The 14,498-nt window shown below is 45.1% G+C and overlaps 1 protein-coding gene and 1 long non-coding RNA gene across 3 annotated transcripts in view; one reads left to right on the forward strand and one right to left on the reverse strand.

Moving 5' to 3' along the window:
• Positions 1-7,051, forward strand: part of LOC309522137 — a 30,615-nt gene extending 23,564 nt beyond the window's left edge. For both annotated transcript variants that reach the window (XR_014214895.1, XR_014214896.1), the window contains exon 4: positions 5,960-7,051. This is a non-coding gene — a long non-coding RNA (uncharacterized lncRNA). The remainder of the gene's footprint in view (positions 1-5,959) is intronic.
• Positions 6,640-14,498, reverse strand: part of LOC309522087 (cysteine-rich protein 1-like) — a 30,482-nt gene continuing 22,623 nt past the window's right edge. The window contains exons 3-4 of the mRNA XM_082205303.1: positions 11,211-11,265; positions 6,640-7,018 (exon numbers count right to left, since the gene is read on the reverse strand). Of these exons, the coding sequence (XP_082061429.1) occupies positions 6,936-7,018; positions 11,211-11,265 (138 nt within the window). The 3' untranslated portion in view covers positions 6,640-6,935. The remainder of the gene's footprint in view (positions 7,019-11,210; positions 11,266-14,498) is intronic.

Here is a 14,498-nt window from a genome sequence, read left to right on the forward strand (position 1 = left end):
TGTTACCTCCAGATTTAGTTGTTTCTTTCTTTGCCTTCTGATACTTCCACCGCGTGCCAAAAAATAAATAACCTTTCGTTTGTCTACATATCCAACAATCCCCTTCCCCCTTTTAATATATTTTAAATGTTTTCTACATTGCTACACTGAGTGGCCATTTGAACCATGTTTTTCTTACTGCCACCTTCCCCAACCATATATTTTGGACCACAGCTCGCATCAACCTCAGATACTACATGCATACCCCTCAACTGTCCCAGAACATTCCATTTTTTCTTGTGAGAGCATGGTGGACATTTTGGGTGCTGTGATCTCGCATGATTTCAAGCCGTGACCCCCCCCCCACTCCAAAAAAAAATCACTTTTTCCGGGGCCATGGTTTTTTCAGGGGGAAATCAGAGTGTGAAATCACTCGAGATCACACCACCAAAAATAGCCACCATGCTCTCACAAGACAAAACAGGCAGGTGGCATCCCAGAAGATGGTGCCCCAGTTTTTCTCTTTGATCTGTTGAAGGGTATACACATGCTGCCTGGAACTCATGGGAGTTGTAGTCAAAACCACCTGGAGCGCATTAGGTTGGGGAAGGCAGATTTACTGCCGTCACAAATTTAGACTTCTTAACAAATATATATTCCACATTTCCCGAGAGAGGTTTCACATTACAAAGTCTTTCCCCACATCTTGATGTTACTTTCCTATCTTGTTTTGGCTGCCTAATCACGATTTAATTGTGCATCCTGAATTTGCCAGTGTGTGATTAAATCCCACCCAAACATAGTGACTTTCTGGGAGTGCCCCTGGAGACTGCAGTCTTCACTTTTAACTCCCCTGCTGCCAGTGGAGATGTTGAAACAGCTTTGCATGCGGCCCGGTTTCTTGCTTATGCTCATCTGTTCCTTTGCCTGTTAGAAGTCCCTGTAGTTGTAATTTGTTGACAGCTTCCCAGAGTGGCTAGGGCAACCCACTCAGATGGGTGGCATAATAATAATAATAATAATAATAATAATAATAATACGTTTTTCAGAATAGGATCTCTATGGTTGTAGGTGATGTTGTGCTTTTGCTGGTACATCCAACTTCTTCTTTATATATTTTTGACAACAGAGAGTAATATTGTCCCATCTTTGGTTACAGGCGAGGTTACAACAACATGGGTCATGTTTAACAGCTTGACTAAGAAGCAGCTGTTTTTGGAATTTGAATGGAGAGAGGGAGCAGCAAGAGCTTCTAAGCAGCTGAAATAAGGGGCATCAATTCATGCCACCTGTCTGACACCCATTCGGATCTGGAGGCCTCTTGCATGTTGACCAAGGAACAGAGCATGGGGCACTTGCTGTGACTGTTCCTTCCGGGGGGGGGGGGGCGGTGCAGTAGGCTTCCAGGTCCCACCAGTTCAGGTAGTAACTTTGCAAGATGCATACTTCGTTTCATGCCTTTTTGGAGGGAGTGTTTTCTTTTCCTTGCCCTCCACCCTGCCCATTCTGATTCCATTCTGTAATTTTGCCACTTCATTGGTTTGGCTGTTGTTGGAACTAAGGTTGGAGCTGACCATGTGTGACTCTAGCTAGCTCATGTGTCCTGGGGAACAGAAGGGATTAACTAATTGCTGTCCTGGATGTCCCCTGCATGAAGGGAAATTCAAGGTAAGCAACGAGTCCTGATCTGCTGTCAGTGCTTAGGATTCTTTCCGCACCACCAGCCCTAAGCTTTTCGTGTAATTTTGTAAATAACCCAAGTATCAATAGACACCACAAGACTCTGGTGTTCTTTCTCATCCAAAGGAAACTGAACCTTGCAGCACCACCTCTGGAACTTATCATCGCTCAGAGATATGAGGTGTGTGCAACGTACAATATAAGCAAGACATAGAAAAGAGCTGCCTTTGATCGAAGCCAGATGAGGAAATAGCTTGAGGAGCATCTGTTCCTGAGCATCTGTTCCATGGGTTTAGAAATCAAGGAAGGGCAAGTGTCCTTTCCCCTAATCTTGTTAACACGGCATAACATTCCTTGTTAAAACGAATTGCTTGGCTACTGAGTCTTATACTGCACAAGGAAAACAGGTTTAAGCAGTGTTCAAAGGTGATGGTGGAAGAAATGGGACAATTTCATTTCAAATTTGTCCAGACTCCATTTAGCCCGTGGTCCACTGACCCTCTGAACTGCTTGTTATATATCCTTCTGAACTGCTTGTTAAGAAAGTTGAATTAGTACTGTCAGGGGTTCAGGGAGAGAGGCACAGAGCAGGCAGGAGACGGACAACGATTGGGAAGAGTCCGAGGACAGCAAGGAGGAGGATGACAAAGACTCCAGGGATTCCATGAGTCTTTCCAGCGAATCAGAGGATTCCCAGAAGGGGGCGCCTGTGGTCAAGACAAGGGGAGTCTGAGGGGGGACGCATCAGGAGCAGGGGGCCAGCAGGGGACTCCAAAGTGGCAGCTGGGAATCATGACCAGTTTCCCCACCAGAGCGCAGCGAAGGGGGGGGGGAGGTCCCAGTGTGTCAGGGGAAGCAGCTCCGGCAGCAGAGAAGGAGGAGGGGTCAGAACAAGCCATCCTCCCGGAAGGGGAGGAGGGCAGAGAAGGGAGTAGTGTAACTGTCAAAAGAAAGGTTAGAAGTTGGGCGCGCGCGCCAAGTTCAAATGTGCAGGCGCGCGGAAGAACAGAGAGCCCAGAGGAGGAGCCAGGTCCCAAAGCCCGCAGGAGGGAGGGAGAGCAGTCTGGGGATTCAGCGTCAGGGGAATCCAGGAGGGGCGAAACCCCAGCGGGCAGGAAGACCCTGCGGAAAAGGAGAGACAGGAGGAGGTGGAGTAAAGCAAGCATCTTAAACTGGTGCAGGGGAGGGACTGATTCAGAGGGGACTTCAGCAGTCTAAGCGTAACAGATGTGGGGCTGCACGCCTCGGCTGTGGAGCGGAAAATGAACTGCAATAAACATCTTTGTATATAAAGTGAACTTGGCGTTGGTCCTTTGTGAGCTGGGACCTGAGGCAGCCCTGACAAGTACCTTCGTATTTTGAAATTTCGGGACACAGGTGGCGCTGTGGGTTAAACCACAGAGCCTAGGACTTGCCGATCAGAAGGTCAGCAGTTCGAATCCCTGCGACGGGGTGAGCTCCCGTTGCTCGGTCCCTGCTCCTGCCAACCTAGCAGTTCGAAAGCATGTCAAAGTGCTAGTAGATAAATAGGTACTGCTCCGGCGGGAAGGTAAACAGTGTTTCTGTGCACTGCTCTGGTTCGCCAGAAGCGGCTTCGTCATGCTGGCTACATGACCCGGAAGCTGTACGCTGGCTCCCTCGGCCAATAAAGCAAGAAGAGCACCGCAACCCCAGAGTCGGCCACGACTGGACCTAATGGTCAGGGGTCCCTTTACCTTTACCTATTTTGAAATTAGTCAGTTATTCTTACCATGAAAAGAACAGCATTACTGCAGGGGGCCTGTTTCCACCTTCTAGCCCTGACCAGGTAATGGCCGTTGTGCAGCAAGCAGGCAAGCACTTGGCTGTCCACCCACCTCCTTCCTTCCTTCCTTCCTTCCTTCCTTCCTTCCTTCCTTCCTTCCTTCCTTCCTTCCTCAACACAAACTCTATTGGGTTTGGGTTTTCAACTGCCTCAGTTCAACAAGAAGCCCTGACCTGGATTGACTGACTTTAAAAAAAAAACAACCGAAAAAACCAGCGCTGCATAAACTCTGCTCTGTACCATATCCTGGGATTTTTTGACATCCATTGACAAGTGGAATGGCTCAAGAACTATCTGAAAAAGAGCGAGATTGCATCCCACCTTTCCGTACAACCTGCTTTGAGCCATGAGTATAAGCTATTCTTCCTTTTAGCAGGTGACATAAGAAGTGTAGCTCACATCCTCTGTAACTTGTAGCGCTGTAGAAGGAGTGGGATGGAAAGGAGAAGTTAAAACAAGTGTTTGCTGTTAAATGTAGCGCTGTACTGAAAACATCTTACACTTTCTCACCAATCATTAGCAACGAGCAAAGAAAACGCTTTTTAAAATGATCATACAGGAGAGGAAATTTTTGATGAAATTCTCAAGGTATTTCAAAACAAAAAATGAAACACCTTCTGTTGCACTATCATTACATATAAATCAGCATGTGCAATAGTTGTGCAAATCTCTTTTTGTAATGCAATAAAATGCTGCAGTATATCCTCCTTCCATCCTTACAGGAGCACTCCTGTTCCAGCCAGGGCATTTTACCCCCTCTGTTTTATGTTTGTTTTCAACAGGCTCACAACATTATAGTCCTCACTGAGAAGGGTTTTTTTGGGGGGGGATATTTTTTCTTGCCATCTTAGTTCTTTTTTAATTCAATGAAAAATTGGGTTGGGGTTTTGTTTTGTTTTGTTTGTTTTGTTTGTTTTGGTACTTATGCAAACCTTGGGGGGGTTATCTGATCATTCTGATCCATTCTCCTTCATTCTCAGGGGTCCTGTTTTGTTTACTTTCCTGTGTTCATTATTACAAGGAGCTAGCCCACGTTTGAGATGATGCTTCCAGGTCTGCTGCAGGTGAGCTTGCAATTTCAGCTGAAACTGAAGACCAGTCCTGTTCACTTCCATGCAACTTCTAGGTGTGGCAGTGAAAAACCTAATTACTTACTTTGTAAAAATGTGCTGCTCGTATTCATGCTCCTTTAGGCTCAGTTGACTGACTTGCTGGCAGGTTTTGTGGCTTGGCTCAACCCCAGGTACACTCCACAATAAAATAAATTACTGTTGTTTAATCACTGAAGTAAATTACCCACAGAAAATTATTGTGTCACCATAATAGATTCTCTCCTTGAAGAATAGCACCTTAGAAGAATGCTTTCAATAATTCCCCCCACAAATTATGGTGTGTCATAATTTAGCTATTATGGTTACAGAAGCGATAACAACAGCTTTAATATTTCACGGTGTTTTTACAGTGTCTTGAAGGATCCATTTAAAAACCTATTATGAATATTTTGTAAGCAGTTGTGGTATTTACTTTCCTCTGCCCTTCGCCCAGCAGGTACTTGTCTCAAATATGAGCCACGGAAACATCCAACGCCATGCATCTTACAGGTCTGAAACTGAGCACCACACATTTTCAGAAGGCCATACGGTTGAGGGAAGGTCCAGATGTGTACTTTTGGATAACTAGGAAGGCTGATTGGGGAAAGTGGAAAGTGGAAAGAAGAATGACAAAAGGATATAGGCAGGAAGACCAGCTGGACAAATATAGGATGGGTGAATCGCTAGTTTGCCAGTAGTAAATGTGGAAAGGATCTAGGGGTTGTAGTAGACCACAAGCTTAGCATGTCAACAGTGTGATGCAGCAGCAAAAAAAAAAGCTAATGCTATTCTAGGCTGTGTCTACAGAAGTATAATGTCCAGATCAAGAGATGTAATAGTACTACTTTATTCTGCTTTGATCAGACCACACTTGGAGTACTGTGTCCATTTCTGGCTGCCACAAGTTAGGAAAGATGTTGAAAAGCTGGAACGTGTGCAGAGGAGGGCAACCAAGGTGAAGAGTCAGGAGACTAAGCCTGATGAGGAATGATTGAAGGAGCTGGGTATGTTTGGCCTAGAAAAGAGGGGATAGCCATCTTCAAGTATTTAAAGGGCTATCACATGGAAGATGGAGCAAGCTTGTTTTCTCCTGCTCTGGAGGGTAGGACTCAAACCAATCACTTCAAATTTATGAGAGAGGAGATGCTGAAGAAACATAAGAACTTTCTGATGGTAAGAGCTGTTTGACAGTGGAACAGACTCCCATGGGAGACATTAAGCTGTTCTTCCTTGGAGGTTTTTAAGCAGAGGTTGGATGGCACCTGTCATGGATGCTTTAGGTGACTCTTGGTGTCCCTTCCAACTCAATAATTCTATGATTTTGGAAAGAGTACTATTTACCTATTTACATTTGGGGGCAGGCTTGCTTTTTACAATTCTCACTAACTCTCAGTCTTGCAGGTAGTTTCTCAAGACGAAGATGGGCAGAATACTCTCACAGGAGTTACGAAGGCTGCTATGTGTGTCTCGGTTGAGCTATTTTGAGCTATTTTGGACTGCATATCTGTCCCACAAAAGCTAGGCATGGCTGTGCAGATAACACTGCCTGTATTGCCTGCAGCAATCAAAATGTTCCTTTGGCCACATGTACTTTTCCACCAGCTGTTCTGTACTTCTCCCTATTCCATATCTCTGTTGAAGTCACCACATAAACACATCACTGGCCCACATCTGTGTCGAATAAACACAAAAGTTCATACCGCATTCACTCGACCCATATCTTAGTATCAAGAAGTGGTCAAGGTGTGACAGAGCTTCCAGTTTTGCAAAATGAAATGCTGGAGCATATGATTATTTTGATAGTCATTGTTCGAGCCTCTAGCATATATTTTATTACATCAACGAATGAAAGACTCATTTGCAAATCTGAAGTGGCTGTTTGTGTGAGATACTTCTAATTTGCACAGAGTTTCACTGCTGTCCCTCTGAATATTTCTAAGTGACAGTTTGTGTTGCTTATGATGTTGAGCCAGTTCAATTACAGTATATCTTTGGTTGTGGGTCTGTAACGAGGACATTAATTCAACTTTTGGTTTCCCTGGCTTACATGATGCTTTGCTGAATGAAGGACACAAAACTGCAAAATGCAGGTGTTCACAAGTGCTTTATTATTCAGTACCAACATATACAAAATAGGCGCATATCTTAGTCTAAATAAAGCGACAGATGCTTTGCAGGCATTTATACATTTCAACAATGTTCACTGTTAACCTGTTACAATATATTTATCACAGCTGCTATGTTAACCAGAGGTAGGGTGAACTCTATTACGGAAGCTGTCTGACCTTGTTTAGATTATTAGTTATGTTCAAGCAACACCCTTTTTCAGCTGACATCGCTTTATAAATTGCTACTTCTACAGCATAAGCAAGGAAAGACATCTATGAGCCCTTTCGGATTTCTGCTGGAACCTTAGGAGAAGGCGATGCCCCGAAGGATGAGCGGGTGGTTGATGGTCTTGTTCCTTTGCAAATTAAAAATAAAACATTTTAGAAAACGTTGTGGGAGAAAAATCGTATTTCTCTCTCTCTCTCTCTCTCTCTCTCTCTCTCTCTCTCTCTCCATAAAGCAAAACTCACATTCAAAAGTCGGATAATTAAAAACACAGATGCATGCTGTAGAACATGGTGCGCAAGCCTAATCTGCAGCTCTTCCTTTGAAATCCTTATCAAAGATTTCTCCTGCCAGGAAATTAAACCTGCTCAGAGTTCTGCACAAGCATTGCCAAACTGTTCAATTAAAACCTGGACTCAGTTGAACTTCCAGGTCTCACGAGAAACCGAAATGAACATAAGCTCCAGTATTATTTATATCGTTTGACATATGAAGCCACAATCTGATCCCGGTTTATACACCTATGGGAGGCCGCAAAGGATTATGCTCACATTGCATAATGTTATACATTGCGCCAATATAAGTAGCCTAAGACTGAGGCAAGATGTTTCGGCCAACGAGTGTAATCCAAGCATACAGTGATGGTCCCCGTGAAACAGTGCAAACAACACCAAGACCCAGCAAATGAAAATTGGCTCACTGTCTTGATTCATTTTGGGGGGGATTTTTGCTAAAATAGGTCTAGTTATTGTTTTGTCTATTTGGCACATTGGAATCTGAGGAATTTATGTATAATATATACTGGTATTTAATGTGTGTATGCTGTACTGTGAGAAAATTAGACAAATTAACAGAGAACAGGTCTATCAACAGGCATTAGCCACGATAGCTAAAGAAAACATCCTGCATACAGGTATGGTGGAACACTGAATCTCAAGGCTCTTTAGCAAACAGCCCACCACATGGACCACACTCAGTGATCCTGAAAACCATTACTTCAACCTGCAGGTGTAGGGTTTCAAGTCAAGGAAGAAGATGGGTAAGAATACTTATTACTTAGCTTTCTATGTGCAGGGAGTTTTTAAATGAAATAATGCAGTAATGCAGTCCCTACTTGCAGCCAGAAATAACACAGTCCAGGAACAGTTCTACCACGTGATGTTCAACAGATGTTGGGCTGTAGCTCAGTGGTGGAGCTTTGCATGAGAAGGCCCCAAATTCAGTTTACCTGTCTCCAGGTAGGAATGGGAGAAACCTCTGTCAGAAACCTTAGAGAGCTACTGTCAGTTAGCGTAGACAGCTAGATGAACCAATGGTATGATTTAATGTAACACAGCTTCCTATATTGGTCTGATATGCTGGATGGAGTTCAGAACTTAGTGCAGGAACACAATGAATCAAGATTGGAAGCAAATGGACCTCAGCAGCAACCCAAAGGAGGCTTCTGTCTTGTTTAAACAAGGGTTGTTAACTCAGGATAATGACCCTGAACAGACATCTATGATCTCTGAAGTCAATGCAACCAACCTCACATAGCTGACACAAAAATAGCAATTGAGAGAAGGGGTATAAATATTTCAACCATGAAACAAGCCTTGACCTTGAACACAAGATCAAAATCCAGACCTAGGCATTACAAATGTGCATGCTAATCCAAGGACTTGAAAATTTAATTTGCTGCTTTAGAAACCTGGATGCAAACCCAGCCCAGGGGTCATGGAGAGCAGAAAGTAGAAGGACCTAATTCTGAAACAATGATGACAAAGACAGTATAAAAGGGCCCAAGATAATTTAGGTTTACCATCCGATTAAATGAAACTCACTCCAGGCCCTTCCATGTTTATTCTCACTGTTCCACCATATTCTGAATGATCAGATGCCAAACTTGACTCTTTACAAGAAGCCAGAATCAGGTTCTTAAAAGGATTTAAGTAAAGGTAAAGGGACCCCTGACCATTAGGTCCAGTCGTGACCGACTCTGGGGTTGCAGTGCTCATCTCGCTTTATTGGCCGAGGGAGCTGGCGTACAGCTTCCGGGTCATGTGGCCAGCATGACTAAGCCGCTTCTGGTGAAACAGAGCAGCGCACGGAAACGCCGTTTACCTTCCTGCCGGAGCGGTACCTATTTATCTACTTGCAGTTTGACATGCTTTTGAACTGCTAGGTTGGCAGGAGCAGGGACCGAGCAACGGGAGCTCACCCCATTGCAGGGATTCGAACCACCGACTATCTGATCGGCAAATCCTAGGCTTACCAAGGTATTAAAGAAAAAAAGGTGTGTTACATACACAGCAGTTTACCTATCGGGTCATCGGAGTGTCTTTCCTTCCCCTGCACCCTGCTCCAGATGGATACCAAGCAGAAGAACGGAACTGCTCTAGACCTTTTCCCTCCTGAGAGAGAGCTGGGCTCTCCCACCGCCATAATTGGAGAGCAACATATGGTATTATGTTCCACTTGGCTGCAGCGAGGAAAAGGCTTGCTGACTAAGTGGCAGGCCCACCGTGTATGAAGGGAGAGGGAATTAGCAGCTCGTTCCTTTTCACCTTTCTCACCCCTTTATGCCAGATGCCAGGCACAGAGCGAAGGCTGGCTTCTGGCCAAGCTGAGGCAAGTGAAACCAAGCGCCTTTTTCTTGCCACACCCCCCAAAAGTTTCCCTGAAGCAAGAGCCTGAACTTTCACGGAAGCAGCTAGGGACAGATTAAAACGATGAGTGGTTTATAGGCTGTGTACATACAATACCTCAAAGCACATTTCGTCCTGGCAACTGTGGTTCACACCCTCACGGAGCTACGACTCCCAGCACCCTTAACAAAACGTTCCCAGGATTCTTTAGGGATAAAGGTAAAGGGACCCCTGACCATTAGGTCCAGTTGCGAATGGCTTTGGGCCTGCTACACTCATCTCGCTTTACTGGCCGAGGGAGCCGGCGTACAGCTTCCGGGTCATGTGGCCAGCATGACTAAGCCACTTCTGGCGAACCAGAGCAGCGCACGGAAACACCGTTTACCTTCCCGCCGGAGTGGTACCTATTTATCTACTTGCATTTTGACGTGCTTTTGAACTGCTAGGTGGGCAGGAGCAGGGACCGAGCAATGGGAGCTCACCCAGAGTGGGGATTCGAACCGCCATCCTTCTGATCAGCAAGCCCTAGGCTCTGTGGTTTAACCCACAGCGCCACCCGCGTCCCTTTCTTTAGGGGTAGTCGTGCACTTTAAATGTATAGTAGTATCTTTCAAGAAAAGTCCTATATAGTCTGTTTGGCAGGGGAGTTGATGATGCAAAGATAAATGGGGGTTTATTTCAATCTGTGCAAGCCAATCTTTCCATCTGGCGTGGGTATGCGATGGCCCGGTCACCTGAATCATACCACAAGCACAAATTGCTGGCAGGTCTCTCTGACGGTTGTTCTGAGAAAATCCCAAATGACTCATTGCAGGAAGATTGTGGATTTAATTTGGTGTTGTGTTTTCTCTTTGCCCTGACCCAGCTCTAGTTTGCACAACAGCGAGTTGCCTCAGCTGGGAATTGCACATCAGCATCAAGAGTTACATGCAGCTAGTTCAATGGAAGACAGAACATCATTGCATGGCGCATCTTCACACAACCTCCTTGCTCTCTCTCAAGGAATATATGAGAGGTGAATAGCATGGTGACGGAGCATATATGCCCGTGCTGCCCAGGTGTGATGGCCTGGGATTCGGACTCGGAGGCTGAACCTGAGGAATCCCAGCCTGCACAGGAGTCCCCGCCTCCAGAACCAGCTGAGCCGGGGCTGGGGCCTGAGCCTGAAGGGCCCTCACCTGTGCTGGATCCTCAGGTGCAGGCACCAGCTGAGTCTGCTCTGGCTCCTGAGGTGATGGAGGACCCATTGCCTGCAGGTGCTCCACTCTCAGCCCCATCAGGGGAAGCTGAGGTGGCCTCTGGGTCCGGTAACCCTCCAGCCTCTCCTGAGCTGCAGAGGCTCAGGGCAGAGAGGCGGAGGGAACTAAGTTCCCTCAGGAGAAGTGCTCGCCTCCAGGCCAACGGCGTTTACCTTCCTGCCGGAGCGGTGCCTATTTATCTACTTGCACTTTGATGTACTTTCGAACTGCTAGGTTGGCAGGAGCAGGGACCGAGCAACGGGGGCTCACCCCATCATGGGGATTCGAACCCCCGACCTTCTGATCGGCAAGTCCTAGGCTCTGTGGTTTAAGAGTTTTTAGGAGAGCCCAATTCCCTTCCCAATTGCCAGAGTTCTCTGTGAAGAGGAATTGACTCTGAGAATTGTAGCTCTTCTCTGCGAGTGCAGGACAACTGGTTAATGGGATAGGAGTTTACCTCTGGGTCCAAAGCGCTGAAGGTAGCAGTGGGTGCAATAAGGTTTGTCATCATGCTGTGAAAGTAAAATAGAAGAAAGATTAGTCCTCCCAGATTTGCTAAGGACACTTACATGTTGCTAATGCCGTGCAGGCTATTGTACAAGACACAGCCTGATGTGAAAGTTGCTGCCCTGCCCCCATGGGGACTTGCTGGAAGGTGATAGGATCCTGGTTACCAGTTGTTGATGGCCAGTGGCTGCTCAAACCCACCTGGGCTGGAAGAATGCTTTTAGTATTTGATTGCCAGCAACAGAGGGTCAAAGCAGCTCAAGCTTGGGAATTGTTCCAGCAATATTGCTAAGCTGCAGGAAATTGTGGGATACTGGGGAGGTAGACTGATATGGTTGGGACTAATTCTACCAGGGCACATGCTGGATTTGCGTCGGCTTGGCCTGTACGTTTGTGAATAAATAGCTAGTTATAAAAGGCACCATAACTCTCCACTATGCAAACAATCGCTGCAACAGGCTGCCCTTGCAACTTCCTATCGCATGGGTGGGAAACAATATGCAAAGTTGCCTAGGAATGGGCATACCAGTCTATTTCGAGCTTATGTCATTTTCCTATGTGTTGATTCATAAGTCTGTTCCATCCCGTTTCTGCATTAATCTGCACTTTTTAAAATAAGAAAATCCACACTTAAATCCATATTTCATCTCAGTGTATGCATTTCTAAATGCATTTTATAGTAAAATATGCATTTTAATACCTTTTAAAAAAAACAACAACTGCGAAAAGCATCACAAGATTTGGAGGGGTGCACAATCTGAAGGATAATTACATTCTGATCTGCACACTAGTCCAGGAGGTGCGGATCAGGTGAGTTCACACTGGAATTCACAGAAATTTAATTCCTCAGGCATCCCTAGATGTATCAGATGTGAAGGCAGGAGCGAAATTAACACAGAACAGGTGAATCCCTGGTGATTTAAGAAAGGCTTTATGAAAGATGTTGATTTAGAGCCGAGATTTAAAGCCGAGAGAGAAAAGATGTCAAGCTGAATGTTATCCAAAGTTCAGCAGTTTTCTGCATGGGAGCTTCTGACAGTGACAGCGATAATATAAAATGGAACTGTGTGTGTGCTTCTGCTGCCTTGAAGGATATCTTCGGGAGAAGGGAAAGGTAAGGAGGAAACCCTACACAGATGGTGTCCCTAAGATGGTTGGATGGTACCGTGTACCCCTCCTTCCTGCCACTCCTGCAGCCAAGTTGCCAATGTATTGTATTGCTCTGCTTTCCTTTGGACAACATCAGCGAAGCAGAGAGGGAATTCTTGCTGTCTTTGCAGCCCAGGAGCTCCATCCACACTGCCCAGGCTTGCACACCATGGAAGGTCACTTTGGAGCTGCTAACACAGTGGTTTGACTTCACCTCCGGAGGTGCACTCCATTGTCTCTCGAGATGGACAGTACGCCTTTTACACCGGTCTCTAATTGGTAGATCCTTTCTGGTTTTGTTTTCTGTTTTACTAGAACCCTGGGATCTGACAAGCCTCAAGTCTGCTATAGACAAAATAGGCTGTTGCTCTGGTTCTGTTTTAGGCAACTCCCTACTTTCTTATAAATCAATTTAATTGAAAATGTTACATATAAGATAGACATTGCATATAGAATTATTTTTCTCCCTTTCAATAACTCAATGCCCGCTGAAAATTGCTTTGCAAGTTTGGATTGCCTGTTGTTACCCCAGAAATGTTTAAATCCAGCCAGGTCATTTTCTCCTTGAAGCCTAACTATTAACCTTAAGCCAGGTGCTAATAGAAAATTATTTATAGCGTCTGCACGAGGTATATGCAGTAGGACCCTTCCAGCAGTCAATGAGTAGAAGAGACAGCCCCCTACCCTTTCATATTATTAATGCCCCCCCCAATCATTCAAAACATACCTTGACTCTAAAGCTATTACAATGCATGCCATTATGCCTCCCCCAAATGTTCCTGTTAATGGGATTTAAACTCTGGCAAAGATGTGGGTGTGATCATGCAGAGTAAAACACATGGCTGTTACACAGGAGGGCAGGATGAGGGTTTAATGGCAGAATGGAGTGTGGGAAGCTCTCAAAGCCTTCACTGAGAGATCATAGTTAATAACTTGCCATTATTCCATACTTCGCTTTGCTTTTTATTCAAAGATGGGCTTGTTCTGCACTAGGGACAGGGAAGAAATGTGATACAGGTCACATTTAAAGCTTAACCTACAGACCCTCCAAGTGTTCCTATTTTCTCTAATTTAGAGAAGCCATCCCAGTTTCTGATTTGATCCCAGAATGTCCCGCTTTTCCCTAGGATGTCCCTATTTTCATTGGAGAAATGTTGGAGGGCGTGGAGTTATCCAACCCCCGAGCCATCTGAAGGCAATCCTGTATAGGATTTATTTTATTTTTATTATGTTTTTATATTTGTTGGAAGCTGCTCAGAGTGGCTGGGGCAGCCCAGTAAGACGTGTGGGGTATAAATATCATTATGGAATGGGACGTCCCTAATTTCATCGGAGAAATGTTGGAGGGCATGAACCTATTAAGTTTGCACTTGATAGGCATCCTTTGAAATTTGCACTTATCCAGATTTTGTGGTGCTGTTCTCCAGCCAGCGAAGGTTGCATATATCAAGGGAATGTGCACATAAAAATGAATATATCAGGGAAAGTTGCATTATGTTGCATTATATTAGGAGGAGTTGCTTGCAAAATTGCATTTATCAAAACTGCATACCAAAATGTTTATTAGGAGAATATTGAAATGAAAATGCTGGTGAACTTCCATGATTTTTTCTTAAATTGCAAATTGCTATGGAATTATGGCAAACTACAGTTGAGGTATGGAAAAATGTGAAACCGAGAGAACCAAGATTGACAGGTCCTTTCATCCCTAGTCTGCACTTAGCATGGCCAATGATGACATCAGAAATGTTATTTGGGTACCTGCAGAGCAACCCCACCCAGAGGTCAGCCTGTTCTCCAAAGCTGCAACACTTTGGGGCAGCCTGACTTGGACGCTCATTGACAGGTCACGCTCTGGTCACTAGAATGGTACCTCCACCGGCAGCATGTAGCGGTTAATTTAGAAATGGAGAATAGCCAGGACTGAAGCCTGACTTGAAGTAATAAGCTCTGAGCAGCCTGCAAGCTTTGCCTCTTCGTCCAGGATTATGTCTCAGATTTCCCACAATGGTGAGGAAGAGGCACTCTTCACATGCTCAACGGCACTATATAATTATGCAATATTCTACAAGGCTGAGTCAATTAAGAC

This window comes from Podarcis vaucheri (assembly GCF_965113315.1).
Source record: "Podarcis vaucheri genome assembly, chromosome: 17".
NCBI lineage: Eukaryota > Metazoa > Chordata > Lepidosauria > Squamata > Lacertidae > Podarcis > Podarcis vaucheri.